Source organism: Accipiter gentilis, chromosome 9 (genome assembly GCF_929443795.1).
Source record: "Accipiter gentilis chromosome 9, bAccGen1.1, whole genome shotgun sequence".
In the NCBI taxonomy this organism is placed as follows: Eukaryota; Metazoa; Chordata; class Aves; order Accipitriformes; family Accipitridae; genus Astur; species Astur gentilis.
In genome coordinates, this window is record NC_064888.1 from 25,997,818 (window position 1) to 26,025,710 (window position 27,893).

The 27,893-nt window shown below is 34.9% G+C and overlaps 1 protein-coding gene across 5 annotated transcripts in view; it reads right to left on the reverse strand.

Annotated features, from left to right (window-relative positions):
- EXOC6 (exocyst complex component 6) overlaps window positions 1-27,893 on the reverse strand; it is a 101,945-nt gene that overhangs the window by 49,871 nt on the left and 24,181 nt on the right. For 3 of the 5 annotated variants that reach the window (XM_049810432.1, XM_049810431.1, XM_049810435.1), the window contains 16 exons: window positions 27,309-27,480; window positions 25,966-26,013; window positions 25,746-25,836; window positions 24,781-24,826; window positions 16,508-16,712; window positions 15,189-15,344; window positions 14,463-14,531; window positions 11,026-11,109; window positions 10,890-10,936; window positions 10,382-10,502; window positions 8,353-8,424; window positions 7,629-7,726; window positions 6,388-6,493; window positions 2,710-2,819; window positions 1,566-1,677; window positions 475-609 (listed from right to left, as the gene is read on the reverse strand). In XM_049810432.1, coding sequence (XP_049666389.1) covers window positions 475-609; window positions 1,566-1,677; window positions 2,710-2,819; window positions 6,388-6,493; window positions 7,629-7,726; window positions 8,353-8,424; window positions 10,382-10,502; window positions 10,890-10,936; window positions 11,026-11,109; window positions 14,463-14,531; window positions 15,189-15,344; window positions 16,508-16,712; window positions 24,781-24,826; window positions 25,746-25,836; window positions 25,966-26,013; window positions 27,309-27,480 — 1,672 coding nt within the window. Of the gene's footprint in view, window positions 1-474; window positions 610-1,565; window positions 1,678-2,709; window positions 2,820-6,387; window positions 6,494-7,628; window positions 7,727-8,352; window positions 8,425-10,381; window positions 10,503-10,889; window positions 10,937-11,025; window positions 11,110-14,462; window positions 14,532-15,188; window positions 15,345-16,507; window positions 16,713-17,817; window positions 18,044-24,780; window positions 24,827-25,745; window positions 25,837-25,965; window positions 26,014-27,308; window positions 27,481-27,893 lie in introns of those variants that run through there. The other 2 variants (XM_049810433.1, XM_049810434.1) reach the window with 2 other exon arrangements.

The following is a 27,893-nucleotide window of genomic DNA, read 5'->3' on the forward strand; positions in this document are numbered from 1 at the left end:
TTTATATTACTAAATTACACAATTTGAAAATATACCACAAAATATTTCTATTGTAGAATAAAAACAAATAAATAATACAAACATTTTAGATTAAACTAGCTGCTTTGCTTGATTCCATTCACAAAGGGGAGATGTTACACAAAGTGGAGCTTAATCTATTGAAAGCTTCTGTTGCAGTTAAGCTTAGCTTGTCATTTCTTAATTTAATAAAAGATACATCTGAAAGATAATATTGATCCTTCTCACATACTGACATATTTCAGATCATACTGATAACATAAAACCCAGTATTTATCTGCTCAGTGTTACAACTGAATTCTTAACAGTTCACAATTGGTTTAGAGTAAAAAATGAGAAAGCACGAAGCTTTGCCCTCACACCCTTTTGTTTTCATTTTGTTTTCATCTTGTTTCATTTATAGTGATTTTAATGTACCTTTTCAGACAGTCATATAACAAATGACATATATCATACCTTAAATGTAGAAAGTCCATAAAGTCTTGCAGTGTGAACAGACACTTGTGAAATATTCGTAATGTTAGATATAAAATCCTCAAGGTATTTACAAGCTTGTTCCAGGTGTGTTGTGTTTATGATGATTTGAACAAGCTACAAGAGACAAAAAATTCTTGTAAAATCCTTTTTGTATTACCCATTGACATTTGATTATGTTCAAGAACATAGAAAACCACATCTCAGAAAAACTGTATGGCTTGTCTTCCTAACATGGCAATATATGATTTATAGGGCTCTTTTCTCATCTTCTTCTTCTTCATTTCATCTATACAAGAGGTTCTTGAGTTTGAAACAACATTCAACATGGCATGACGCTGCTCTAACAGCAACAGCCTAAGTCCTTCTCAGCGTGTTTCAGTAGGTACCTGCTGTGTCCTGACACTGCATGTACCTGCAGTGAATGCTCATAGTGATTCATTGCCTCACCCTGTCTTATTCTGTCCAATAAACAAATTAAACCAAGAGGCCCAATGAAGAAACAACATGCACAAACCTACTAAAATATTTTAATTGCAATTACTACAAAAAATGTTTCATTTGTTAGAGTGAACTTGAGATTTCAGATTTCTTGATCAGGTAGGTTTACTCTGAAACTTTACACAGTTCACGGGAGAGAGATCGATTCCTCACACACACACCTTTTTTTTAAACAGGAAGAAGAAGAAACTCAACAATGGGCTGCTAATTGCTAGACAGGAGCAGAACACATGAACCATACTCCATACGCAGCCGAAGAAGTAAAAGTCTTTGGCTTATTTCTTGCAAATCTGTTTATCATACAGGAGACAGAACTCTTTCATTGTCATCTCTCTCTCTCAAAAGGCATCCCTGTGTAAATATACTTGCAACTAGACTCAACTCTGTATTGTTATTATTTATGTAACAGATATAGATGCTTTTCATCTTTCACCTCTTTAAATGTTCAAATTTAAAGCAAACACTACCTGTTTTTCTTACACAAATCTTAGTATCATAGTATATCTACATTTACAAGAATAGTTTTAACACTAATTGTCTTAACAGTTTTGAGTATGCTTTTTAAAACTTACCTCTGTTAAACCTATATGAGGTTTTTTAATTAGGTTCTGTAAACAACTGCTTAGAGTTCTTGTAAGCAGCAAATTTGTAGATTTTCTGAGCATATCATCTATTTCTGTTGAGCTGAAAAAAAAAGTTTATTTTTACTGTACGGGACAATATTTTGACAGTAATACTTAATATTTTTATTTTTTTGCCTGCAAAGGGAATTTTTCATGTTAAGAATTCCCTATATGCATTTAATTTCTGGTTGCTCAAAGTCTTCTGTGATCTAACACACAGAACACCTCTTTCACTTACCAAATTATCCATTAACTGAATTTCAACACTGAAGCAAAACCTGTTATTTTTAGATTTTGGACATGTTTATTGACACAGCGGTTCAGAAAGAGTAATTTGTGGGTTTTAATGAGTTACGAAGGAGGTCAACATGCGCTCATTAGTACGTGTAAATTATAAACAGTATCAATTAAGAATGTGTGAAAGCAAGTCATTTACATCTTTAACAGTGCAGAAGTTGGTGACTGGCCACGAATACCTTCCAGATTTCAGATCTATGAATGTTATTTTATGCAATTAAAACTAAGCTTTTGAAGGCCACAGGAGGAAAGGAAATGGGAGAATTGTGATGTTTACCATGAGAAAAGGTGGGATGGGAGAGGGAATGAGGATGCAGCACGTTTTGTTGCAGGAGAAATCATTGCTAAGTAAACTCAAAGCACTGAGAAGGGAAAGACCATTCAAAGTAATCAGGGATGCTACACAATTATTTCTGAAATGGTCAGTATCAAAGTATATTTTTCTGATTTTACATGCTTTGTTAAATAAATAAAATCTCTAGATTATTCAAACCAATCAATACTGTTTAAAAAACCCCAGCAGTGTTTTAGACAGCTTACTATGCCACGCTACATTCACCCATACAGATATACATATATTGTATATAATATATACACACATATGAAATATACACTATAGCATTGGGAGTCATAGATTAAATATAAATAATTATATATGTAAATTATATGTAAATTATGAAACAAGCACAGCTAACAAGTACACAAGAAAACATACTTTCATTTTGATATATATTTTTAGGTCACCTGGAAGTTATAGGTTACCTTATAGTCACATTCCTGATACTTTTAAGCTTACCTGCGGTGAAGTGACTCTGAAAACTTAAGGCTTGCATAAATAAATTCCTTAACCTGGATATAAATCTGAGGCACTGACTGAGACATTGGAAGCTTCTTTGGAAAGGATTGCTGTGAAAATAAAAGATAATACTATCTTACACTTGAAACTGATTCTAAAGGACAGCTTGGTATTAAACACAACAATTAGAAAGCCACTTCACACTATCAATATTTTAATCTACCTTAAGCTTTTCTGTTTCTCATCAAATACAAACAGCAGTATGCGTTGAGCTGACTTCTACGTCTGTTTAAATAGCATATAAGCAAAATAGAACTTTATCACTTATTTAAATTACAATAAAGTTTGGAAACTTTATGTAATTTAAGACCCCTCTGTAGAAAGCAATTTACAAACACACATTAAAAAACAGGTCTCAAACTGCTTTTAATCTGAATGAACAAGATAGATGTAAGTGGGATGGGAGGTTAAAAAATGCAAATTTTTTTTTGCCGAAGAAAGGGTGGGTGGGGGGAAGGTTTGAGAAGTTCAATACATCTGGGATTTTCAAAGCATCTTGAGAATGTTTAGGCATGTATATTTACTATCATACGTTTACTTACTTTCTCTCAATGGTTCACAAAACCAAAGCAGTTTGAATTCTTTTCAACAATTTGGATTAACGTGTGAGAAATGCTAGTAATCTGTAGGAATAAAATCATGTTTCTTTCTTCAATTTTAAAGCTGATATTGTATTTGGGAGGACAAAAAGAAATAAATTCAATTAAATCTACACATACCAAATAGGTATTTCTGCATTGAATACATAATTTTTGAAATCGACAAGACAATTAATTTTCTGTTTACTCTATGACTAATAAATGAGAAAAATAATTAACAACTGGTATCATCCCTGGAGAATTTAATTTCTCTAAAAATAAAAAGCATTAATCAACAGGAGCTCAACATATGTGTCTTAAAAAAACAAGACAAAACAGATTACTTTGACATTCTCCTAATCGTACCTCTTTATTTAAGATTAGGTGGTGTGACAAATACGTGGTGTAAGCGCCAGGCTTTTGCGTCATTCAATGATAACAAACCTTTTTAACAATAAAATTTACTTCACATGTGTGTTCATCTGATTTAAGCAATTAATTTTGACAGATTAAACAAGTGTTATTATATAGAACTATTCTGGATCATCACAGTATTCTGTAAGCAGGGCTTGAGTTTCAACCTTCATATATTCAACAATCTAAGAAAAGCAATTCTTTATCCTCTACAGTGTCTGGCCAATAAGGAGGACACAACACTTCCTAATTATTAAAGCAGGCAGCAAGAAAAAACAAAACCAACCAACCAACAGAGCTACAACCAATTGTTTCCCTTCTGAATACAGAAAGGGAGTAAAATTAGATGATATAATCAAACCATGATAGTTTGGCACATTCAATCTAAACAGCAGAGCACAGACAAGACTGTTTTATCCAGTCAGATTGGATTTGCTATGTTAAATATTTAGTAGGTTCTGGTCATAATTCTGCCTATATGCTGCAAGCAACTCCTATTATAAACCTACCTGTAAAATGTGAGGGTGATTCATCCTAACCTACAGTTAAGAATGAGACACACACTCACGTTCATCTCTTTTTATACTAAATGGAGAGAAACAGACATTTTCAAAGGTGAAATTCCCCTTAATCTGTAAAAGGTATCAGAGATGCATCAAATGGAATTAGCCCTCTGGGGTGTCTATTCCTCCCGATCAACCACACAGGTGCCTTCAGCGACTAGCCTGAACTTACACATCTTTTTTTTTTAAAAAAAAAAAAAATTTTTAAACATCAAAATGTGGATTAAATTAACCCACCCAAATAGGACCTCCCATTGTCTTATAGGCTGAGGCAAGAACAGAGAGGTGAAGTGGATGAAATTGTAAACAGCAACCAATAGAAACGATGTTGGACCATTTATAGTTTCCCCTCCATGTGGATTCCGTGCTATCTAATAACACATGAGGAACACACTGCAGTCTTTCTTTCAACAAAGATACTTAATGATTCTTTCTCCTCTATTCCACTGCCTAGTTGACAAAATTTTTATGAAATCAATTATCTTTGAGACTTCTGACCCTTTGCTAAGTTTGGCTGAAGTCAACTAAACTGCTTCAAAAATTGCTGGCATACAAGAAAAAATACCTCAGACTGCCTTATTTCTAATGATGTCCTTCTGCTTTACATACAGGTTTCAAAGCTCTTTTCAGAGATATGTAAAAAAATGTTTTCCCTGCTTTACAGATGAATTAACAGGGACAGAGAGATGTGAAATCACTTACCAGCACCACATAGCTGGTCAATGATAGAGTTGGGAACAGAATCCAACCTGATTGCCAGCTTTACTCTCAAGCTCTCCAGCCCAAAACCTAAGCATCAGTGACATTCTGCCCATAAAATATCTACAAAAAGTGCTCCTCTCTATGAAATAGAAATCCCTCTCAGTGTCATAAAGCAAAATAAAAATTGTTGGGCACAAAGAATACATTTCCCTTCGGGTGAAGTAAGGGCCAAAGCTTTGTATTAATCATACATGTATGTAATTACACTTGCCCACACAAGTAATGTCCATACACGCATGCTAATGTATCAGACAGAGAGAGAGAGGCTAGCAGATAAAATTATTTAGTGCAAGTTAAAAATCTCTGTAATTTATTAGCAAAATATGTCAAGCTAAATAGTATCTGGGGGGTGGTATACTTCCAACACTGTTAGGGATTTCCATTGTGTTTATCTTATTTTAGTATTATAATGGCTAAGTAAATGAATTTGATGGAGTTAAGCATCCAGAAAACACTCTGGAGTCTTATTAAAAAATCAGCATAAAACCCACCTTTCCTTTTTCATCTTCACTGCAATACTGTATTAATGACATGCAGCTGTACCATTTGCCTGGTAAATCCCTGCTGAATCATAAAATTATAGTATCCTTTTACTTTTGCAGATATCTGTAGCGATGGATCGTGAATAAATCAGCTTCCCTCTACAACAATTACTCCCACTGTCATGTGGTTCTTAGATTTAGTTCACCTCTACAGACTCCATCATGAGCCTGTTATTTCTTCATCGGTATTATGAAAACCGTATTTGAATAGCAGAACATATTAATCACCTTTCTGTGAAAGGAGTTTGGAGTGAAAGAATGGCTGAGGCTATGAAAGAACATCCTATTGGAACGCTAGTATGGCAGAATTATTCACAGTCCCTTCACGTTTATTTTGCTCCACATGCACAAACACAAATAATTAATTTTAAAAGTGAAACACAAAAGTTGCCATCTCTAACTGATCCGTTTTACACATATTTTTGCGATAGTACAGCATATAATAGACTGAGTTACTAAACCCAATGATTTGCAACAAAATTTAACTAATTAAAGAAAGACTGTATCAATTAAACTGTATTATTAATTTGTTTACAAAACAATGGGTTTCATTATTCACTCAAACATCAGAGCAAATTACTAAAGCTTTAATTTTCATATTTACTTATGACTAGATAATTACACGCCAAGGTGATTTAGCCTCTTAATCTACCTAGCTTTTCAAATTTTAATTGCTTTTTAATTATAAAAAATCATTACTGTCCCAAGTGTCCTTAATTGAATTTCAGCAAACTTTTATAACATAAAACTTGTCCTTACCTTATCAAGTTCTGGATCTTGAAAAGGAAATTTGCTTATAACTATTTTGTATTCCTCTTCATTTGCTATAGGAATAGGGCTATAGTTGTCTGCTTCAAAAATATCCCTGGTGAATTAGTTAGTAAAATAAAAAAAAAATTAGGACATGTAACTTTTTTTACAGTATTTTCAAATGTTAAAACATGTAAATTAATATAAATTTTACCACCATACTTAGGTGTGCAGCTTCAAAAAGTTACGACCTGCAATCATCGTAATTTCAGACATCCAAACTATTTTTAGATTAATTTGAAAGTACCTTTTACATGCTAACTCTTTATACTGTGTCTAATCACAGAAAAAAAAACAGCTGAAAGCATTTTAATATGTATGACTCAAAGCATAATACAGCAAAGGAACTTTAGATTAACTACTCTACTACAGGGTAAACCATAATGAGATACTAATTATGGTAGCCTACACTTTGCCTACACTAAAGCAGATATTCAGAGAGTCTCACTTAGATACCTCAGCTACATATTGTCAATGGAGACGATTCAGAGAACTTCAACTAGACATATGGCCACAGCGTTATTTAAGTACCCTCTCGGCTTTTCTGTTACTCAGATGATGACACTAGGAGTTTAGAGAGCTGGAGAACCTTAAGTGGCCAATTTAATTTCAAGGTTTTCTGTAATACAATGTAACATATTTTAAGGTAAACAATTTCTGCACATTTAGACATCACACCCTATCTGCAAACAGGCTTTGGAGTACAGTCCCATGCTGCCGTGTTCCTGGGTTTACAATTTACTCAAATTATTCCAAGGAACAGGTGGAAACCAACCTGCATTAAAAAACGATGAAGATGTACTGACAATGCCAGTAGTCTGTCAGGGAGATACATCTATCAGCTAACTGCAAACACTAAGACAACCCAAGTTAGGAACCTAATGCCTTATTGCAATAGCCTAGAGTTACTAGGTTCGTAATGAAGAAAAACAGACATCTCCTGCTTGTTTCTCCAATCATGTTCTTTTGGAGACCTTCCTTCCCTCCGCTAACTACAGAAGCAGTACTTGATGGATCTTCTAAATATTAGTTACATGTGATGAATATCTTAGTCCTAATCCAACCCAAAATTCATAAACAACACTGAGTTAATAAATTCTTCCAGAATTACAAGTCTATCAAAAAAACTTGGAAGTTGGACAAAAACAATAGATGCAATACAAAAGGCACCATTAATTTGAAATACTAACCTGAACAATCCAGACCACTTTTTAAGAAGTGTTTCATTGTATTGGTCTCTTATCTCAAATAAAAGATCAAATAGTCGGTTCACAGGAAAACCATAGCCCTAAGGTATAAAAATACAGTCAATTCCTATCTCATGAATTCTGGACTCTGAGATGAGACTTATTATTCAATCTTGTCACTTTTATTAAACAAATTATAGTACTTTAAACATACCACTACAATTAGAAGATTATATATTAAATTCTCACCAAATACTTTATCCTATGTTACCAGTTTTCAAGTAGAAATTTGTTGCACTTCTCTCTAACATTTTAACTTGCTATTTATGCATATAACTAATCTTTTTTTATCAGTGTGTTAAACATTGCAAGAACACTTGTCAATGATGTTCATTTGGTCTTTCAGCTGGAGAGTTAATGATAACTGGAATGCTATTCTTGCTTAAGATAAGAAGTAAGGCATTTTAAAAGACAAAAACGTACACAAATTACAAAGCTAACATTAACTTTGCACAGATATGAATAACTGGATGCTAGCTGGATAGCCCAGAATGCATACAATGAGTTGATAATACTGAAAAGGAGAAACCAAGGCAAGAAATACATATATTTTTAAAATATTCTTGTGTAATTTTGTTCTTGATTCATTCATATATATGATTCAGAAAAACCCAAAGGAAAAATTTGACTCTAGGTTTTTCAGTTAAATTACTAATATAGTATGTACCTGCAAAGTATCAGCAAATACTACAATGAGATTCTTCAGTTCCAGAACAAGGTCGGGATCACTGCAATATGACTGAAAGGGAGAAATTCTGGTTTTGTTAAAAGAATTTAAACTATGTGGCATATGTTTTCAAAGAATATTAGCACAGAAGGTTAAATTCTCCAGCCTTATCCCTTTACCTGACTGACTGCCTTAGTAAAAAACAACTGAGACTCACTTGTCTTCACTTAGTCCAGCTACAAAAAAGTATTTGTTAGATTTTTATATGAACTATCAGTAGTATAAAAGCTCAGAAAAAGTAAACTAAAATATGAGCATCAATAAATATCAGTATGTGGTACTGTACTGAGATTCAAAAATCAGCAAATTACATTTATTTCAGTGGAACAGAAGCACACGTCAAAATGCTTTGCTAAATCAACATCAGAGAGGTTTCCACAGGACGTTCTTTTGAACACTAACCCTGGGTCTAAAACTGTGCCACCTCAGACAGCTTCCCAGCTGTATGGGAAAAACACTATAAAATACTTTCTAAGTAAGTTCAAATTACAAATTTGATGGTAAAAAAATCAAGACATTATTTACTCTACTAAATGACTGAAATATGGAGGTGTGGAGTCATACAACTAAGGCTTTCACCTCAGCTTCACTATTTGCAATACTGGATGAAGTAAAAATATATTTATATTAAAATAATTTAAAGCAGCATGAGAATATTGGTTAGAGACTATATATGCCTGTTTCACCTTTCTTTAATTTTTGCTCTTAGCATACTTTAGTAAAGTAAGGGTTTGGTTTACAATACCTCATAAGACCACATACACTTACCTAAATATTAGTCTGTACTAGGATGACGTTAGAAAGAGATTATGATAGAATTTGTTTTGATGGGTGTTATGGCTTTTGAGAAGAAACAGTGATCAACTACATGACAAGACACTGAAGAGTTCTTTAGAGATTACATTACTTTTACTCCTTAAATTACCATATTCTTACATAGGTGTATAAATCCATATGCAGACAATTAAGTTGCAATGTATTTAGCTTAAAAAAATGCTGAATATATCTCAATTTATCCCAATCCTCTAAAATTAATTAAAAAGTATGAGAACATCTCATTTATCATAGAACCTTTACTGATCAGTGGTACAACTATAGTTGCAATTTGAGCTTTTTCCCCATTCTTCCTCAGCATATATGAAATGTGAAATACTCCTTGAATTAAAGATCAATTGTAATAAAAATTAAAATAACATTGCATAAAGGAACTGCTTCTAGCAAACTTTTAAAAGGGAAAGACAAAACTCTTCTATTTTTTCCAATAGTAAAAGTTATACCAATAGTAAACTCTGAAGCAATTTACTATCAGTCAGTTTGAGTGAACAATGGTATTCCATTGGTCTTCACAGAGGAGTAAGAAATAGCATGCAGCTAGTCAGCATCATTGGAGCCAAGGTAGAAATGTAACTTTAGGAGACACACTTTTAACATACTGAAATCCTCAGTTGATACAGGATTTTTCTAATACCTTTACTTCAACATAAACATATCACTACTATAGCACTGAAGAGATAGCTCCAAGGGTTTTGCTGGTGGAGTTTATTTTGGAAACACTGCATTTGGAATGATAATTAGGAACTATTTCCTGGTGGTGCTTTCAGTGCCGAACTATTCAATCTGATCTAATGAAGAGGTCAGTTGAGACTAATGAGGAAGGATTGCAATAATAACAGCAGATTAACTCTGCATATTCTAAACTGCTGGACTAAGAGAAGGTTTGGAAGACCCAGTGAGTTGTAAATCAGTGGAGGATTATGCAAATAGTCCATGGCTGCAGATCACAGCCTGATACTGTTGGGAAAAACAAAAGCTTGGCAGGCTCCCTCCCAAATCTGAGCAATTTTTAATCACAAGGAAAAGAAAACATGAGAGGTGTAATTTTTCACTTTGTTACTATCCCAGCTTTAAATATACAGAGCTCTGAAGTTGGAGGATTTAAACTGCAATACTGATAAGACTTCTCACTTACTGAATGTGTTCTAAGAACAGCAATGATCTTGGAAAGGGCCATGTTCCAGAGTTCATCGGTATATGTTCTAGTTACCAACCCTTGGGTTACATGTAAAATGTGGTCTTCTACTACAAAGAAACTAAAACAAAATAATGCTTAAATTATTAAGTTGTTTTCTAATATTAGAGCAAATTCTACCCTTTCACACACAAGCATAGTCAAACCCTTCCCCACATGAGCAGTGACACTTTGGTAGGTTTGGTGTTCTGCTTTGCGCAGCATGAAGTCAAAATGTGGAAAGTTTGTTTCATGCCAACTGTAGCCCAGGCTTCTGGGTGGTCCTTGTGGGGCACTGTACTGGTAGGATCTGGATGCTCTTCCCTGATCAGACCCAGCAACAACCACCCGCATGATTCGTGCAGAAACTGAATCTTGCAGAAGAAAGTTTTTGGACAATGGGAGAACGGAGAGTGAATTAAGAATCAGTACAGTAAAACTGAAATAAATCTTAGTTTAGAAAACTTACCCTACAATTTGACTGAAGTATCTTCTATAGCCTTCTACTGTTTCGTGCTTTCAGTGAAAAAGAAAACAAATTTAGGAATAAAAATACCACTGAGGACTACAACCCAAGTCAATGCAAACCCAAAAGTATTGGTTACCATGCTTGACTGTGGCTGCAGAACTAATCTTGCTTGTTTCCTTCTTTGTTTTCTGTAGTAATTTTCAAATATTTCTCCATCACCCTAAAACAAGACAGAAGTAGTTAAAATAAGAACAGTACCCTCAGTATGAGAAAGGCACTTCTTAAACTAAGGGTTGAATTCTCTTGAACTAAGCCACATATCTTGCATTTACTCCACACGTAGACCTCCAGCTGACAGCAGCGAAGTTTTGCATGCATTAAATATGCAGAAATTACCTTATTTTCTTTTTTTAAAGTAGCCTACAGAATATACTGTAAATAAAAATGTTGCTCATGTGCCTACATTTTGTCAAACAGTATTACCCATTTTAAGCAATATTTATGTTTTTAAACTACAGTTTTCAGAGTATATGAATATTTATAGACAAGGCATATTAACTATTACTCTATAACTGAAACTCATTGTCTCCTACAGTGTTTCTTTAGTTTATTCAAGAAACTAACTGCGTTATAAAGTTAAGTTACAAAAATGTTTCTGTGAATATATGATACATCTGAACACTGCCTGTGTTAGCGTTGCCTGAGGAAAAAAAAACACACGAGATTTATTTAATATTTGCTTATTCTCTTTGGAATTGGTAAATATAATGACTGTGGATTTGGATTTTTCTCCTATCATGGTGCTCAAAAATACAATACCCTCTGTGCCTAATGATTATATTGTGAGGAATTCAAGTGACATCCTACCCATCTCATTAAGATGGCCATTCAGCAGAAACCATCTGTCCATTTGAAATCAGTGCTACATTGACTCATCTATCTACTGAACACAATGTAATTTGTATGCAAGCAGAATAAAGCAGCTTAGCATTTTTAAGGTTTGTTTTCACTTCATGTGCCAATTATTAGGCTAGTGCTGTTTAGAATTCCATTACTTGGGCTTCCAAAAAATCTTCAAATGAAATTATTACAGAGATTGTACATTACTAAGCCAGCATTACTTACCTAACTCCTTTATAAGATATAACAAAGAAAGTTTAAATTTAGTATTTTAAGTTCATAATGAATATTTAATCATATTTAGAAATACTGCTAACCTAACAAAATGTAAAAGTAAAAAAGAGACTTGGCTAAAAAACAAAAAAATCCACTTGAAACCGAGATGCAAATTTACTAGAACACTGTTGCAGCAGAACTTTACACAGTGTGTTCTAATTCATGCTAACCATTCACCTCCAGCCCAAATATTCAATGCAGTTTTCAGATGCACAAAGCCATTATTGAATTCTACTTCCAATGCCAAATCTCTACTCAGTCCTGACACAAGCTTCTCAAATGAAAAAGAGTAGCTGTTCTTCTCAAATCCACACCAAAAATGGAGATGTAAAATATCTTACGATTATTTGTAGACCATGCTATCCTATGCAGTTAAGATCAGCAATTCAGGCATAACAACTATTTTAAAGAGATGTTCTAAAGCAATCAGCAGAATACAGCAACAACCCTGATGATTCACTCACTGAATAAGCAAAGGAAAGGCAAATAAAATATACCAAAGCAGTGCATTTGTTTTGCCCAGCTTCCAAAAATTCATGAGTTTATATCAATAGAAATAATAAATCAGTTCACATTAGGTCATAAATTCTAGGGATGCTGCTCATACTTCAAGTGTTGTTTCACACCGTAGTTAGATTTATTTTATACTGCTATATAGCATTTAGTAAAAAGGTAACATTACATGCTAAAGAGATCAAGGGTGTTTTCACCAGAAGTTAAATATACAGCATCTCACATAATATATGGGCTAAAAAAAAAAAAAAGCTCTTTATATATATTGCCCAGAAGTCTCTACTCTAAAGAAAGGTTACTCATCAATAAATACAGTCTGTTTAGTATGTAGGTATCTTACGATCACAAGCTACATAGTATTGTGAGGTATATAAAATTCTGCTTTCTTCTTCAATATGAAGAAGCAGAGTAGAAAACTACAGTCCTGCATAAAAATAGAATATTTTCCACAATTTTGTAGCAGAGAGAGAATTCACTGAGAAGGTGACATTTGCTGTGAGATAAGTCCTTGATCTTGAAATGTAATGAATAGCCATGTGGTATCAACTCCCCTCCTTTGCTGTCATCACGAAGTTCTCTAAACTCCAAAACAGATGGTTTACAACAGGAGGTAAATGAGAAGGACTCCAAGAAGGGGTTAATGCACAACTCTTGATAATGCTACCATAGCTTATTAATTAGATTATGCTGGCAGGAAAGGCAGAAGCCCTGTTCTGAAGACATCAACAACCCTTTTTTGGTATCAGAGAGCACTCCAAGTTGTTTTCTGTCTCCAGTAAATTTGGAAGCTGGCAAACTTTCTGTGAAAACCCAAAGAGCATATCCTTGGATCAAGGATCCAACATCAGGATCCTCATCAAAGTGAAAACCATACTCACATATTACTTTTAAATGTCATCTATTAATTTTACTTCAACTGGTGTATTTAACTTAACACATTCTTTTTCATATGTTATTTCACACTCATTTCCTCGGTAAAAAGAAATGGTCCATTCTTTTTTAATAGTTCTGGTAGCCTGTCTTTCTGTCTGTCTTGTTCTTTCATTAAGATGAATAATTACTCATGTAATTACTGATGCTTTTGTTTGGATTCTTTCTTTAAAAAACAAAGTAATTTCAAGGTATAAGTTTCCATGTTACACAGCTGCAAGGATTCCATAAAAAGAAGATAACCCAGCCTGAATGCTTGAAGCCAGGTCCAGCTGAAATTGTAGGATTAACAAGACTTCAGAGTACTTCATCTATATGCCCCGATACTTGTTTTCTATGTAATCTGACTTAAAAGTAATTAAGACATAGGAAATGTGAGAAAATAATAAATAATTTATTACCAAATTTCCCCCAAAAAGTTTTCATCCTTGTTAGCTTGTGCATTGTATCTCTTTTACAGCAGCTAAAATGGGCTATTGTGTCTCTGCCACTGAATCCCACCTAATCTGCCTGGGCTCAGCCTGTCACAATCTCCAGTGTTTGCTTGCTATTTTCCTCTACTATTCCAATTTCCACAAGATTCAGACTGAATGTTCCTGTATTTTGTAATATTGATCATATCCCCCCAAACATTTAGGTAACATGGAACAGCTGGGGGAACTGCAAAAGTGCCGATACCACTGTTGAGGCAGACATGCATATTTTACATATATTCTTAAGAACACTTATGTAATTAATGTCTTGCAGTGTGTCCTTTATTATGCATATAAAATAAAACATGTATCCATGCTCTGAGTATCCATACTCTACTGACCTCAACTGGCTCATCCAGAACTACTACTACTAGAAGCAATATGCTTGCTTGCTTAGGAACTATTACAGTATGAAAAATACAAAAATGAATATTCAACTTCAAAAAGTAAAATATCTTTTTGAGGTCACCTTAATACATACCAGAACTGAATAGATGTGCAAACACCTATAGACTGGAGAAAAGTCTACAAGATCTTGGGCAGTTAAAACCTGAAGGAAATGAAAAAGATAAGTATAAAAAGCATATAATGCGCAAAATGTGATACATGACCAACAGAACTTGTCCCCTTAATAAGGGCCCAAAAATGGATGGGTTCTATTCACAACTGTAAATTAATTGCGCGACTCTCCCCTCCCTTTGTACTACAGTACTAGATTTGATTTGTGTTACAAGACCAGACTCCTTTCACTGCGTTTTCAGAGCACCAGATTTAAGGTCTAAATACTCGCTGTTTTATTCAATTTATGAATACTGAATATTTGATAGCAGAAAGAGTTCTAACACAAGCTGAAGTCCTCAACACAGAAATGCTGGCTTTAGCAACAGCAGAATATTTCAGTGGGAGACATATCATTTACAGTGGGCAGGTAATACATAATGTAAATCGCAACTGAATTCCAGAATAATTACAAGTTCTATCCCATTGAATGTCCCCAACCAAGATGTTAAAGCTAGCATTAGTACAACTAATATTTTGGCACTGTTTTTTCGTCCTAAAATGTTGATCTGGACTGGTGTCCCTTGAAGGTGTTCTCTGGTTCCTCCTAACTAATGTTGACCATCTACAGGCAGCGTATAGCAAGTTTTGTTAAATAAATCTATAAAATTCACTTTAAATAAAACATACTGATTTAGTACAAAGTTACCTCTTCTTCGTGTTCATCATCATCTTCAAACGTTCGCTTCAATGTAAATTCATTCTTGGATTCCAAAATTCTACTTCTACCTAAATGCATATTCCGACCATAGTTTAGATTATTCTGCTTCTGAAGAGTGGTACTAAAGGTTTTCTGCTGCTGTGCCTGTTTTAAGAGTAGTATCAATAAAGAGGGATGTAATGCAAATTTCATCACTGATGGGTATATGCTATGACATGAAAAACAGGAGATGCTATTGAACACACATCAGTGTAACTGCAAGATGTCTGTCCTCAGCCTACACTGATGATTTTGTCTTTAATCAATTTGGGATGTTAAATTAGTTCAATAGCTAATTTCTGCATAATTTTTCCCTAATCCCCAGAATACAATTTTAAAGGAAGAAAAAAAAAAAAAAGTCATCTGTAATTTTCCTGATCATAAATTGCAAAGAGAGAATCAATATTTAAATGAAGTACAGTTATCACAGTTTCCAGCTATTTGTTTGCTGTCTTCAGTTAGGTCTTAGTGAGCAGACAGCTGCAGAAGCCAAATACACTATATTGTCCTTACTATTGAAAGAAATGCAACAAGGTAGCAAGAGTACAATCTTGCAATTAAATTTCATTTATAATAATCAATGGTGCATTTTACAGGAACCTTTCTTTGAGGACAAAATGGCAACCCAACCTGAACTCTGCCCAACAAAAAGTCAAATTAAAACTTTGCTTGTTCTCCAAATAAATTTTAAAAGCATTAACTGCTTTAAAGCTTGCCCAGTACCAGTGCTTTGAAGTGGCAGATTATTTTGGGATGGAACAGGCAAGGGCTCCAGCTGTCCCAGGTCTCCTCCTGGATCTCACCTCAGTCCTCTGCATTAGTAGTACTTTAGAAAGGATGAAGCAGTTATCTCAACAGTTTTTAGTCTTATTCATCCTTGCTGGCTGGCCAGATTGTTTTGGTGTAGTAGCTGCTGAGTTACAAACTGTCTAGAAGTTGACTACTCAAAGTATTTCACAATTTTTCCCAGGGAGGAAACTACTTCTTGTCTAGTACACAGATACAAATTTGGAAAGAAAGTTTGAGGCTACTGAAGTATCACACTGCTGCTTCCTGTGTTAACCAGGAACCACTAGAATGACAACTTCATGTCCAGGAGAAGAAACTACCCAAGATGTCAGCAAGCATTTCACAGCTCTCCATCTTTACTCAAAGGTCTATGTGATGACTATAATCCATAGACAAATCTTTTGGGCTAACCTGAGACTATCAACACTGGTATTTTCAGTAGATAACAGGACTGAAGTCATCCTGTTAGGTTGGCTTACCTGCTTCATGGCAGTTTCCCCAATTCTGTCAGAATGCTTTCGAATACTCTCTAAGAAATCCTTGAGATCTGACATGGATATTTCTTTTATTTCTTCACGCAGTTTTGGAAGATTTTCTACCATTATCTGGCAAAACCGGTATTGGCTAACTCTAGGAAGATATAGATTTTCTAGCTGTTCCATTGTTTTTAAAGCAGAATAGTATCTACAAAGAGATTAAAATCAAATTGTGTAGCTTCTTATAAAATTTTAATAAAATACGTTGTATATCAAATATAGGATATCATTATCACGCATGCAATACATACCTAATGAAATTACCCTGTTCTTAGAAAAATTAAGAAACAAAAGGTCATCCATATAACACTTTAGTCTGGAAAAAAAAACCCCAACAGTAAACTGTGAGAGTGACTCAGTCAAGTCAAAATTTTAAGTAGGGTCCTATGGTATTAGCTGTTCTCATCAATAGAGTCCTAACACCACGTGGAGCATCCTGCAGAATTGAGGCACTAAAGTCATAACAATTATCTTCCCTTCTAGATTGGATTTATTAGGGGGTTTTATGAGTTCTTTTTTCTGAAACACAAATTGCCAATCACCCAACATTGCCATATACGCAGCAAACAATGAAAAAAATCTTGGAAAAGTGTGCCTGTATGTATCTGCCTTCTTTAGGTACATGTGAACATATACACACATCCACACCCCACCCTCTTCGCACCATCCTTAGCTGGAAAAGACATCTATACACTTATCTCAAGGAATATTTTTTCCAGCAGCATATCATATTTTGCTGTAAAGCATGAATCTATTTACTCTTCTGACAAAATACAGTATATCGCATCAAGAAAACAACTACTTTGAAAAAGCATTAAGGTCAGAGGGCTTTAAAAAACCCAAACCAACAAAGACTGCTTAATATTCTCTATTCTTTGGTGTTCTATTAGGCTACAGACTATTTGTAGCAGAAATATGGAAGAATGGCCTGAGAGGGGGGAAAAAACAAAACACCAATAAATACTTTCTCTCGTGCTCATACACTATGAAGATGTTGTACCATACATTCATAACTGTGTTGTGAAATTTTACATATGGGACAATGAGTTTAAAGAAATACTCAAGTTAAAACTAAGTGTAAAAAGTGATTTAACTGCAAAATAAATTAAAAAATTAAAGAACGACTCGAACAATTTTGACAACAGAAAGCTACCAAATAGTGAGACATCAACTCTATCTATTACTACAGTTATTTACCTCTCTTCACTCTCAGTTCTCTCATAGATTACAGGGGTTGTGGGGCCAAGACTTACTTGCTAAAACCATTTATCAACTTCAGGCCAGTAGCATGTAAGTAAAATCTTGATGCTTTCAGCTGATTTAGGGAAACATTTAAAGAAGGAAATTTGTAATTGAAGGAAATTGGCTTTCCATGCTTCCTCTTATAATCAGTAGAGAGATGAACACCACAAGGAGGTGATTCAGAGCTGAGTCAGGCTCCTACATGCCTATTCCTGAAGTCAATACCCTTCTCTTTCACTTTCAAATGTCACACAGGTTCATAAGGCAGAATGCTTGTGAAAATTTTTACTTTACTGAAAAGATGAAGCAAAATAGAAGTGGGTCAATACTGAGATAGACAGCTAAACTAAGAAGGCAATAAACAGAAACACCATGATCAACGAATTTGTAATGTCAACAACATTTTAAAGAGAGGTGCAGGAAACAGGTTAAACATGAATAGGACAGAGATTAGTTGTAGATGTGACAGTAATTTTCCTTTACACAGTATTCTTACCAGCTACTCAGCCCAGGAGGCTTTTGGAAAAATGCATTTACTTTGGCCTATTAGAACAGAATAAGGTGAACCGATGCCTTCTAGCTTGGTCTTGGAACAGGAAAAGTAGAAAAACTGAGATCAGGCTAAGTTAATTTGCTGTTAGTTCCAACCCTTTCTTTCCACAAATACAGGGTAATATCCTCAGCCCATTTTTAGCTTCTCATGTTATAACCTTAGTTTCTTTTTCTTCCTGAAAGTCCTACACAATCAGTACTGGAAAATTGCCAAATCATTTGAAAGGGAAAAGCTGAATATGAGGAAAGTCCCTTCAAATGTTCAAGAAAACCTGGAAAAGTGTCCTTTCCAGTTCTTTTGCTTCTGGATATTACTTTGTAGATATAGTGAGTAAACACTTTCAAACTGAAATACAATTCAAGCTGCTGGCTCCCCTTCTGTAGAAAACCAATAATAAATTATTAATACTACAGTCATAACTTCTTGTTCCATTCTGAAATAAACACATTGTTTTGAATTTTCTCAATCAAGACATTTCTAAGGTAACAATTCAGCATAGCTGGAGGATGGGAAAAATCTTCTCTTTTATTCAAGAACACAACTGCTTTCCGGACACTGCAAATAAAGAGGTTTCAAGTGTAAATTAGGAGCTTTTGTTTATTATATACTTGGTTTATATAAAATATACATAAGGTGACGGGAATGTTGCAGATAAGAAGGAGTCTGGGGGCTTTATGTGTGTGGGTTTTGTTTTTTTAAATAGTAAATGACCAAGAGTGCCACATGGTGAGACTTCTGGGGAATAAAACCATAATAGCATCAAAATGGTATAAAAGGTTTTTATTTAAATTATACGGATCAGCTTATCAGAACACTGTTAGTTCATCTGGAAGGTTTTTGAGTGCTGTCTCTAAGATCAGAATTAACATAATCCATTTCAAATCCATTCTAGAGTCCCTTACTAATTATATATATATGGAGCTCAGGACCTTGCCCTTTTAACATCTGTTCTGATAAAGCACTGAAGTCTTATTAATTTGAAGGTCATCTGCAGGTCAGGATTTAAACTAAAAAGTTTTGCATATCATTTCATGGAATGATGTATTTGTATATTTTGCTTTAAAAACATTCCATAGATTTAACTCAATGCTGAAGTTTTTGACAACAATATTATTAGTTCCCATCATATATTACCAAACATGTAAGGTGAAGATTGACCATTTGACTACAAATGAGTTAAAGAAGTATCTTCAAAGTTATTTTTTTATATAAATATAGCAGTCCTCTGTCTATTCTTCTGAGCTAATCTTGTAAGAATATGTTCCCCAATGCAGAATTTATAATGTAAGCTTTGAAACTGAAGTCACAAGTTTGAAACACCAATTGAGGTCATATGATAAGACTGTTCAGAACTGATCCATCTTGTCATCAGAACCAGAAAACTGCAAGATGGATTTTACCAGCATCTTCAAACTATAAAAATGGAAATTTCTAAAACTAGCAAGAAGTGGGACTGGAAAAACAACAACAACACCCCCCACCAAACCAACCAACCAAACAAAAACCCCCACCAAACAAAAGATTAGTGGTTTGCATCATCTTATTCTAAAATGGAGCTGGCATTTTACAAAATGTCCAAGGCCCAGGCACAGAGTAGTCAGGTCTGTACTAGAATTTGAAACATCAACACACAAAAAATCCAAAAGAAAAAGAAAGTGACCGTTACTTTAGAGTACACTAAGTATTATGTTTTAAATGACAGAACGTTTAAGATTTTTATCAGCAGAGTGTCATTTGGAGGCAGTTATGAGAAATACCATAACTTACTAAAAAAGCCCCATCAAGATAAACTAGAGAAGTCAAGAACCTACACAGGACAAGAGCAAGATGAACTCAAAGGCTGTGAATTTTACTGAGAATAACGTATTTGTACACAAGCCTTTTGAGTAAAGAAAGATAGTCATGTCCCAAAATTTCCTGCTGAAAAAACAAGAGGAGAGACAATAACCTTAAAATTATCATTTTATTTTAATTTAGGAAACAAACAATTTACAAAGAAAAAATAGTAGTGTTCTTCAACTTTTGTGCTTCCCTCAGAGACAAATACTGTATATTCTTGCTTACTACATTTCCACTGAGTAAATATGGAAAACTTTTTGTACTCTACTAAACAGATTTAAGGGAGTTCATTGGAATTTTTCAATAATAATGTGGAAAAGTCACAATCACAGAGATCTTGAAGATGATATATTGAAATTGCAATTGAAAACCATTCACCACAGGAACAACTATCTATTTATTTTCGTTTTAGATCTAGTTGCCTTAACAATTCTAAACCTAATTTTAAACTTCCCCAGCATACCAATTTTCAGTTGCCCCAAAGGACCACAAACTGAGATCAAGCCACTACTAACTGAAACTTCTGTAAAGTGAGTCAAAAGCTCAATATTTCTTAAAATCAGATTAAAGAGTTGCTGTGTGAAAAAAACAAAATCTGTGGAATACCTTCTTCATCCATAATGATGTGGTAGGAAATTTTAAACAGAAATTATCAAACAAATAGGGTTGTGAGAACAGTGAGAAAGCAAGCAGCTGACAGTTCAGTATCAAATATATATTTTGATGGGGTTTTTTGCCAGATCCATGGTACCTCTGGTAAGTATTGATTTGCAGTTGGTAAAATCCAGTGCTTCATTTTGACATTGTTCCAAAACAATGCAGAAAACCAAAATCAAATCACCATCGCTTGTATCTGTTCCAATATCTTTCCATACAGACATGGGTAGAACCAAATTATATAAATTAGGAAGTTTTCCTATTTGCTTCCTTTATGTCTTACGGTTTATTTGAATGCTTGGAAGGGCTGCATGACTGTCTCAGTGAGACTTAGTAACCTAAATAACTAATCAACTCTGTCTTCCCCACTGTTCAGAAGAAAGCTTATAGTAAGGTCAGAAAACAAATCCAAGTCTTTCAGGGCAAAAAGCTCAATCTGAAGACCATGCTCTTTCTTTAGTCCTTCCCACAGTAGATTCGAGAAGATTCAGCAACCACCTTAGCAGATTGATTTATTGAATTATGTTCATTGTACGGCAGGTTTGGGGTTTTTTTGTAATATTTATTGTGGAAGAAGACTTGCAAAAACACCAGTTCTAACAATTGCCCATTAGACCGCAATCACTTGAAGCAGCTGGAAACTTTCTCCAGAGACACATATCAAAATCCAAATGCACAGGCCATGGTAACAGAGCTGTATAAAATGTGTGATAATCTTATCTCTTACTTAAAGATCTAGGTAGTTCAGTTTAAATGCATGGCCTCCACTAGGTGTTCTGGAGAGCAGTGGAGAGACCATGCCTCTCCCCTGTGCTTCCACAGCTAAGACTTTAAACCCTCCATAACTCTTTCCAGCCAATTTTGTCTCTTCAGAGCAGATTCCACAGTTGCTTCCTCTCACAACTATAGTTCTTGTCAACTTATGTTATCCATGGCTCAGGAGACAGATAAATAGGATACAGAGCCTTTCACCCCTCTAGGTCATCAGTTCAAACATAGCCCATGTTCATAGGGACCAAAAGTTGCTATCAAGAGATGGCTTCTTGGACTCCAGTAAACCTCCATTCCATCTGCATAAACCAGTATGTATTCCACACCCCAAATCCTGCATTATCTTAAAAGGTGTCTGCCATGGAGAAAAGGAAATGGAATTCCAATCTTTATCATAAAACAACTGTCCCCCAAAAATACAGAATATCCACACTTTCATCTTCCCTTCCTTTAAACATTAGAAATGCTATGTTATTCACAGTGCAAGACTGTAAGACAACAGAATAACAAAAATATATTCTGAAAGGCTGCAAGCAGAGAAAGTCAGAAGAAAAGAGGTCTTTTTAAAAATGACCAGTGAAAGCTTTGCTGCATTAACAAACCTCAGTGAAGGTTTATGAGAAAAATTATCTTTGCCTAAAATAAACATTCCTCATTGTTTTTGTTAAGACAGGGATTGTGAATGCTCCTCTCTCTGACTCTTCCAGGAAAGCTTCACAGCAAAACTTAGGAACATAAGTTTTGAACTTCCTTGTATCTGCACACATCAGCTATCAGGTCTTTGCACTGACACTATGGGTGTCTGCTATTGCTCAGTCACTTAGTGATAAAGGCCAGGATACACTCACTCTTTGGATTTGTGGCCTGCTAAGACACAAGGAAATTACCATTTGAATTACCTGCAAGTTTCACAGGATAGCCACCTCTAGGCTGTATTACAGGGAATTTTAAGTCACAGGCAAAGTAGTAACTGTAACATAGCTAATGAAAGAGATACCTGAGCTGGAGCAGTAGCCTGCAGCAGAGTCTAAACCTTCTGCACTCCATGTGATTTCAAGGTATGGTACATCAAAGCTATGGCATCTCCCCTCTCCCTTAGATCTTTTTATGGTATGACAATGACATGTCCAAACCCCTCAATTCAGTATATCATCCTTTAACTTTTAAGACTTCTTGTCTGGCAACTCCTTCCGCAGGAAAATTATCAGATCTGTATCTCTTAAATAATAGAAATCTAGTTTTAGATTTAAAGAGTACTGATGATTTCTCAGAAAGTACATCAACCATCAGTGGACTCTACAAAACTCCTAGCAAACATGAGTCAAAAATGCTAAAAGCCATCTGCAATTTTACCTCACCTAAGTGATCTCTCTGTGATGACATTAGGAACTATAACTTCCCTTGTAATTCTAAAGCTGGGATGCTGCTTGTCTTGCCTAACAGAGTAAGGGAACGGCAGAATGCAGGCCTTAATTCCAGTGTTTTTGTATTTTCAACATGCTAAACATAGCATGCTCTACAGACCACCTTGCAGATGGAAGCAGTGCGATTCAGACAGCACACCCTGCAGTCTGTTCTCTGACCAGACTAGCAAGAGCACTGGACTGTTTACATCTTTCTGCTGAGCTGCTCCAAGAGCACTGCAACAACAGGCTGCCAGCTACTCAAAGCAGATATCAAATCAGCGTCCTGTTCAGAGGAAATAGCGTATAGTAGTCAAGCTGATAAGATCTACCACACTGGTTCACATCTAGCAAGTTTTGATTGTTAATAAGAGACAGCATAGTGCCATAGCTATTGGGTTATTCTTAAAGCTCTTCTATTTCTGCAGCAGACCTCCCAGACAGCATGTGCGCACAGGTATCAAGTAGGACATATACCACTGTCAAAGATGCATCAGAATTTCTGTAATGCTGATTGATCTGATGTGTACAGTAGATCTGATGCATTTTGGACATGTCTGCACACAGGCTTTACAGCCGATTTACTCATACACAGTGGCCTTTGTTGAGGATTTTCAGATGTCCAGTGGTATGGCAGGAGGTGTTGGCTACCCAGACAACAGAAATCCAGACAAACAGTCCAGAAGTAAATCTAGATTACACAGTAGTCCTGTAGACACCTTACTACGCATAGCTAGTTCCAAATGGAAACAGGTCCCGACAGACTTGTTAGCAGAAGCTTGCTGCAGTGGTGCCAGGTGCACAAAGAGGCAATGACAATGATCATGAATCCCGCAAAGGAAGACACAGAGCAATCGGTGTGACTGAGGCTGTATGAAAAGCAGGCAGGGATGAAGGTGGCAACGAGGCTGTAGAAATCAAGAAAAGAGAAGCAGTGGTATTCCTGCGGTGGGTGTGCATGAGGCACAAGGCAGCAGCAGCAGCCCCAGTGGGACAGGATGACAGCTACAGGGGGGCAGGGGCAGTCAAGCTGTCACACAGAGAGAACTGGGAATGCTGGGGTTACAGCAGCAGTAAGTGGCTCTCTGAGAAGATGGAAAGCGAAGACACAACAGAGAAAGGAGCAACTGGTCATGTACCAGTTCGAAACCATTATTCTAGAAATTTATTTTTAATTATGGTTTTATTTTAACAAGTCAGTTTGTCACAGAGGGAAAACAACCCAAACACCAGCACATTTTCTGCACTTCATTCTTGTAGCCCCATGTACACAAAAGATTAGCACAGAGATACCAGATAAGTCTAAAGAAAGGTATATGAACTGAAATGTCCTTTTTTCTTGGATTATGAATTCAATTCAAATACATTATGACAGATTAATCAGGTATTAAGGTACTCTGAAATATATTTACTCCCTAAGGATCTTATGATTCTTGCTTCTTAAATTGTTTTAAGTATTAAAAAAAAAAAAACCCTCACATTTTATAATTGTAATTTCACTGCATGTTATGCTTATTTAAGTAAACATTATTTTTCATGGCAATCACTAAGCTCCTAGAAGTCTTTATATTTAATATAACATTTGTTCACTTGCAGTGACATTCTTGAAACACAGACAATGTATTATGAAAAGACAACTACACATACCAAGCTACAGGACTTAGAATACTTACATGTCCACATCAGTGTTTGCTATTCTATCAGTTTACTTACAAATGTTATATTTTACTCATAGAAATAAGTTCACTCACCTTTTTACATTCATCTGTTCTTTTAGTTTGCTGTACATTTCCAGCACTGCATAAAAACAAGCAGATTAACCCATGGATCTTACTGTGGCTTTAGTTAATAAAAGAGGAAAATATATACTGTAAAGGACAAAATAAACCACAGAAAAGGATATGCTAAATTTACCCTATTTAATTCCTACTGTAACATAAATGTGATAAAACTAGCAAAAAAACATTAATTCTAGAATGCAGCTAAGAAAAAAGAACTGAACTCTTAACAGCCTTTAAATGAAAAAGAATTAAGATGAAACGTAACAGTAGACACTATATATATCAAGCATATTCATTCACTTACTACATACCATAACTTTATCTGCATTACCAGCCCATGACCTGTCTCCATTAAATGGCAACAGTACCACCTACTGTACTCATAACAAGTAAACAACAAGACTTTGCAAAGAAAAATTCTCAAATCTGTTTTACGCCAGTATCACAAACAGGATGAAACCCTTACAGAGCTGTGTGCAATCCTATGACATGACCCTTCTGAAACATCATTTAGAGCTCTTATGCTTTATAAATAAAAAAAAAAAGCCTGTAAAGACACAGAGCTGAAAGTACAACGTTGAAACAGAATCATTAGTATTTTCCCTAGAATTCAAACAGTAAAACCCACCCTCTTAAGCAACAAATTCATTGTTTGTCATATTAAAATATTATTTCATTTACAGCTATATGTGGCTACGTTGTTTGCATCATTTATATCTGTCTCACTGGCTTCTCACAAAGTGTCATAATTACTCTATGTCAAGTATTGTAAAAGAGATGGAACCTATGAGTTGACATTGTTTTAAAGCCCACTAATTTTTGTGTTGAACTGGATGTTACAGGACCACAACTTAAAAAACAAAATTATTTTCCATTTTGGCTACTGTGACTTACTGTATTTAATTTGCCATCGTGTTTAGCTATAGGTCACTCACCTGGAAGACACAGCTGTAGTTTTTCCACAACTGTTGTAATATTCCGTTGCTGAACTCTGCATCGGATGATTTCCTCTGTTTGGGCTATCACCTTAGAGATTTAAAAAAAAAAAAAAAAAAAAAAAAAAGAAAGGGAAAAAAATCACAATTAAATTATGCAAATAAATTTAATTTGCTACAAATATTCATAATGCCCATATAGGAAGCACCACTTTCTCACCTCTTTCCCAGCATCCTGAAGCCTTCGGTTGGTATCAGTAACTTGGACCTTAAAAATAATTTCACCTTTGTTAGAAAAATATGCATATATTGCCCTGATGTGACTGCTCACCCTTGTAATCAGATCATGCTTCATGAGAAACTTAGAACAAAGAAATGCAAATTCAAATTAACTCTACAGCTTGAACTTGAACTTTTGATCGCAAAGGGCTTTTGTTAACTTCAATTACTTATGACAGTTCTTTCTAACAGATTCTGTGGCAAACTTCTCAAATTTACTTGGGATTTTTGAACTTTCCTTGTTTCTGTAGGTCTGTCAAACAATTCAAATCATTGACCCAATTGACCACTGGTCCCTTTTTGATAACCTCAATGAGCTCTATGGGCCATTCATTGTCTGTAAGAAATGGTGATTGCATTTTATGGTAATTAAACATTCATACTTTGCTGAATGCAAACACTGGGTGGTTGATTAACATCAAACGTGGAAATCTCCAAACCACAGCAACATTTTAATGCTGCAGGTGCAGGCAAAGCTCGACCTCAGATTTTCCCACATAGTAAGTGACTCATTAGGTCATCATAATAAGGAAGCACATTCTAGTTTATTAAAAATCTCATTAATTTCTGAACAAAGATGCTCAATGACCTCATTGATGCTGTATTTGGTCTCTTGTTATCTGAATATCCTTTATATAATGCTCTTCTAATCATAACCTCTGATGAACTATGCTCATTCTGTCTGGTGTGCATATTTTGCTCTCAAAAGTGTAAAGAGAGCTAAAAGGGACGGATCTCATAATTCACTATTCTGCATTCTGGTTTGGGAGTAAATCTTAGTTCTCATTTCTAATGAAAACTACTAACTCCACCTACTCTCCTACTCATTACAAAGTAAAGAAAATTTATTTCTCATGAATAACTGCAGTATTTTTATTTTTCTAATCAAGGTTTTAAATTTTTCTAAGGTCTGACATATAAACACATGGTTAGAAAAAGACCTATGTAAGAAATATTGGTTTTGCCATTTGTTGTTCGTTACCTTCTGAGAAAGCCTTTAAAAAGGGCAAAATAATTTTTGTAACATTTGCTGAAAACATACATTAAAAAAAAAAATAATCAGAATTAGACCTAATACAATACTCAGCTTTGTAAACGTAAACTACTGGATCAGGCAACAGCTCTAATTACAAATCTTAAATAATCCACTTTTGAAAAATTGTTGTATACATCAGAGTGTATGTGATAATCACTAAATTCTTATTCTTTGGTAGAAGAGTCAAGTTCCTTTTTTTAAATTCAAAGACAATAATATATAAAACTCAAAAAAACCTAGTTCCTTACCTTTAATTTTTCTGCATCAGCCCTAACTTTAAGAAGTTCTGTAATAGCATCCACAAAGCCCTGATGGTGAAAATTGCACATCTTTTCTATCTCCCTGTCATGGTTACGTATGCAGGCATCTAGTTTTTCCATAAACCTCTGATGTGCATTTGGTTGGTCATCATATACAGACCTGTTAAATACAAATAAGAAAATCAAAGTTTACTTTTTCCCCCAGCTAAAAATAGTATGCAAGGATCTTTATTGAAATCTCTCTCTCAGAAAGAAAATAAAAGCACACAAACTTGATGTTATGGTGGCATCATTTATGATCCACTCCACCAAAATCATCATTAAAAGAAAGAGATGGCGCAAAACTGAGAACTGAACCCAGCCCTTATGGCATTAATCCAGGTGCTTAACCAGTTACATCATGGTTGACCTGAGCCTCACTGGTCTGTTATTTATGCCCTAATACTACGGGTACAAAAGAATCAGTTTCTCCAACCACCTCAAATAGCATGGATCGCTTTTCCATCAAATTCCACTCTTTGCTAAATATAAAGAAGTGAAAACATACAAATTTGCTTTCCTGGTATTCCTGAC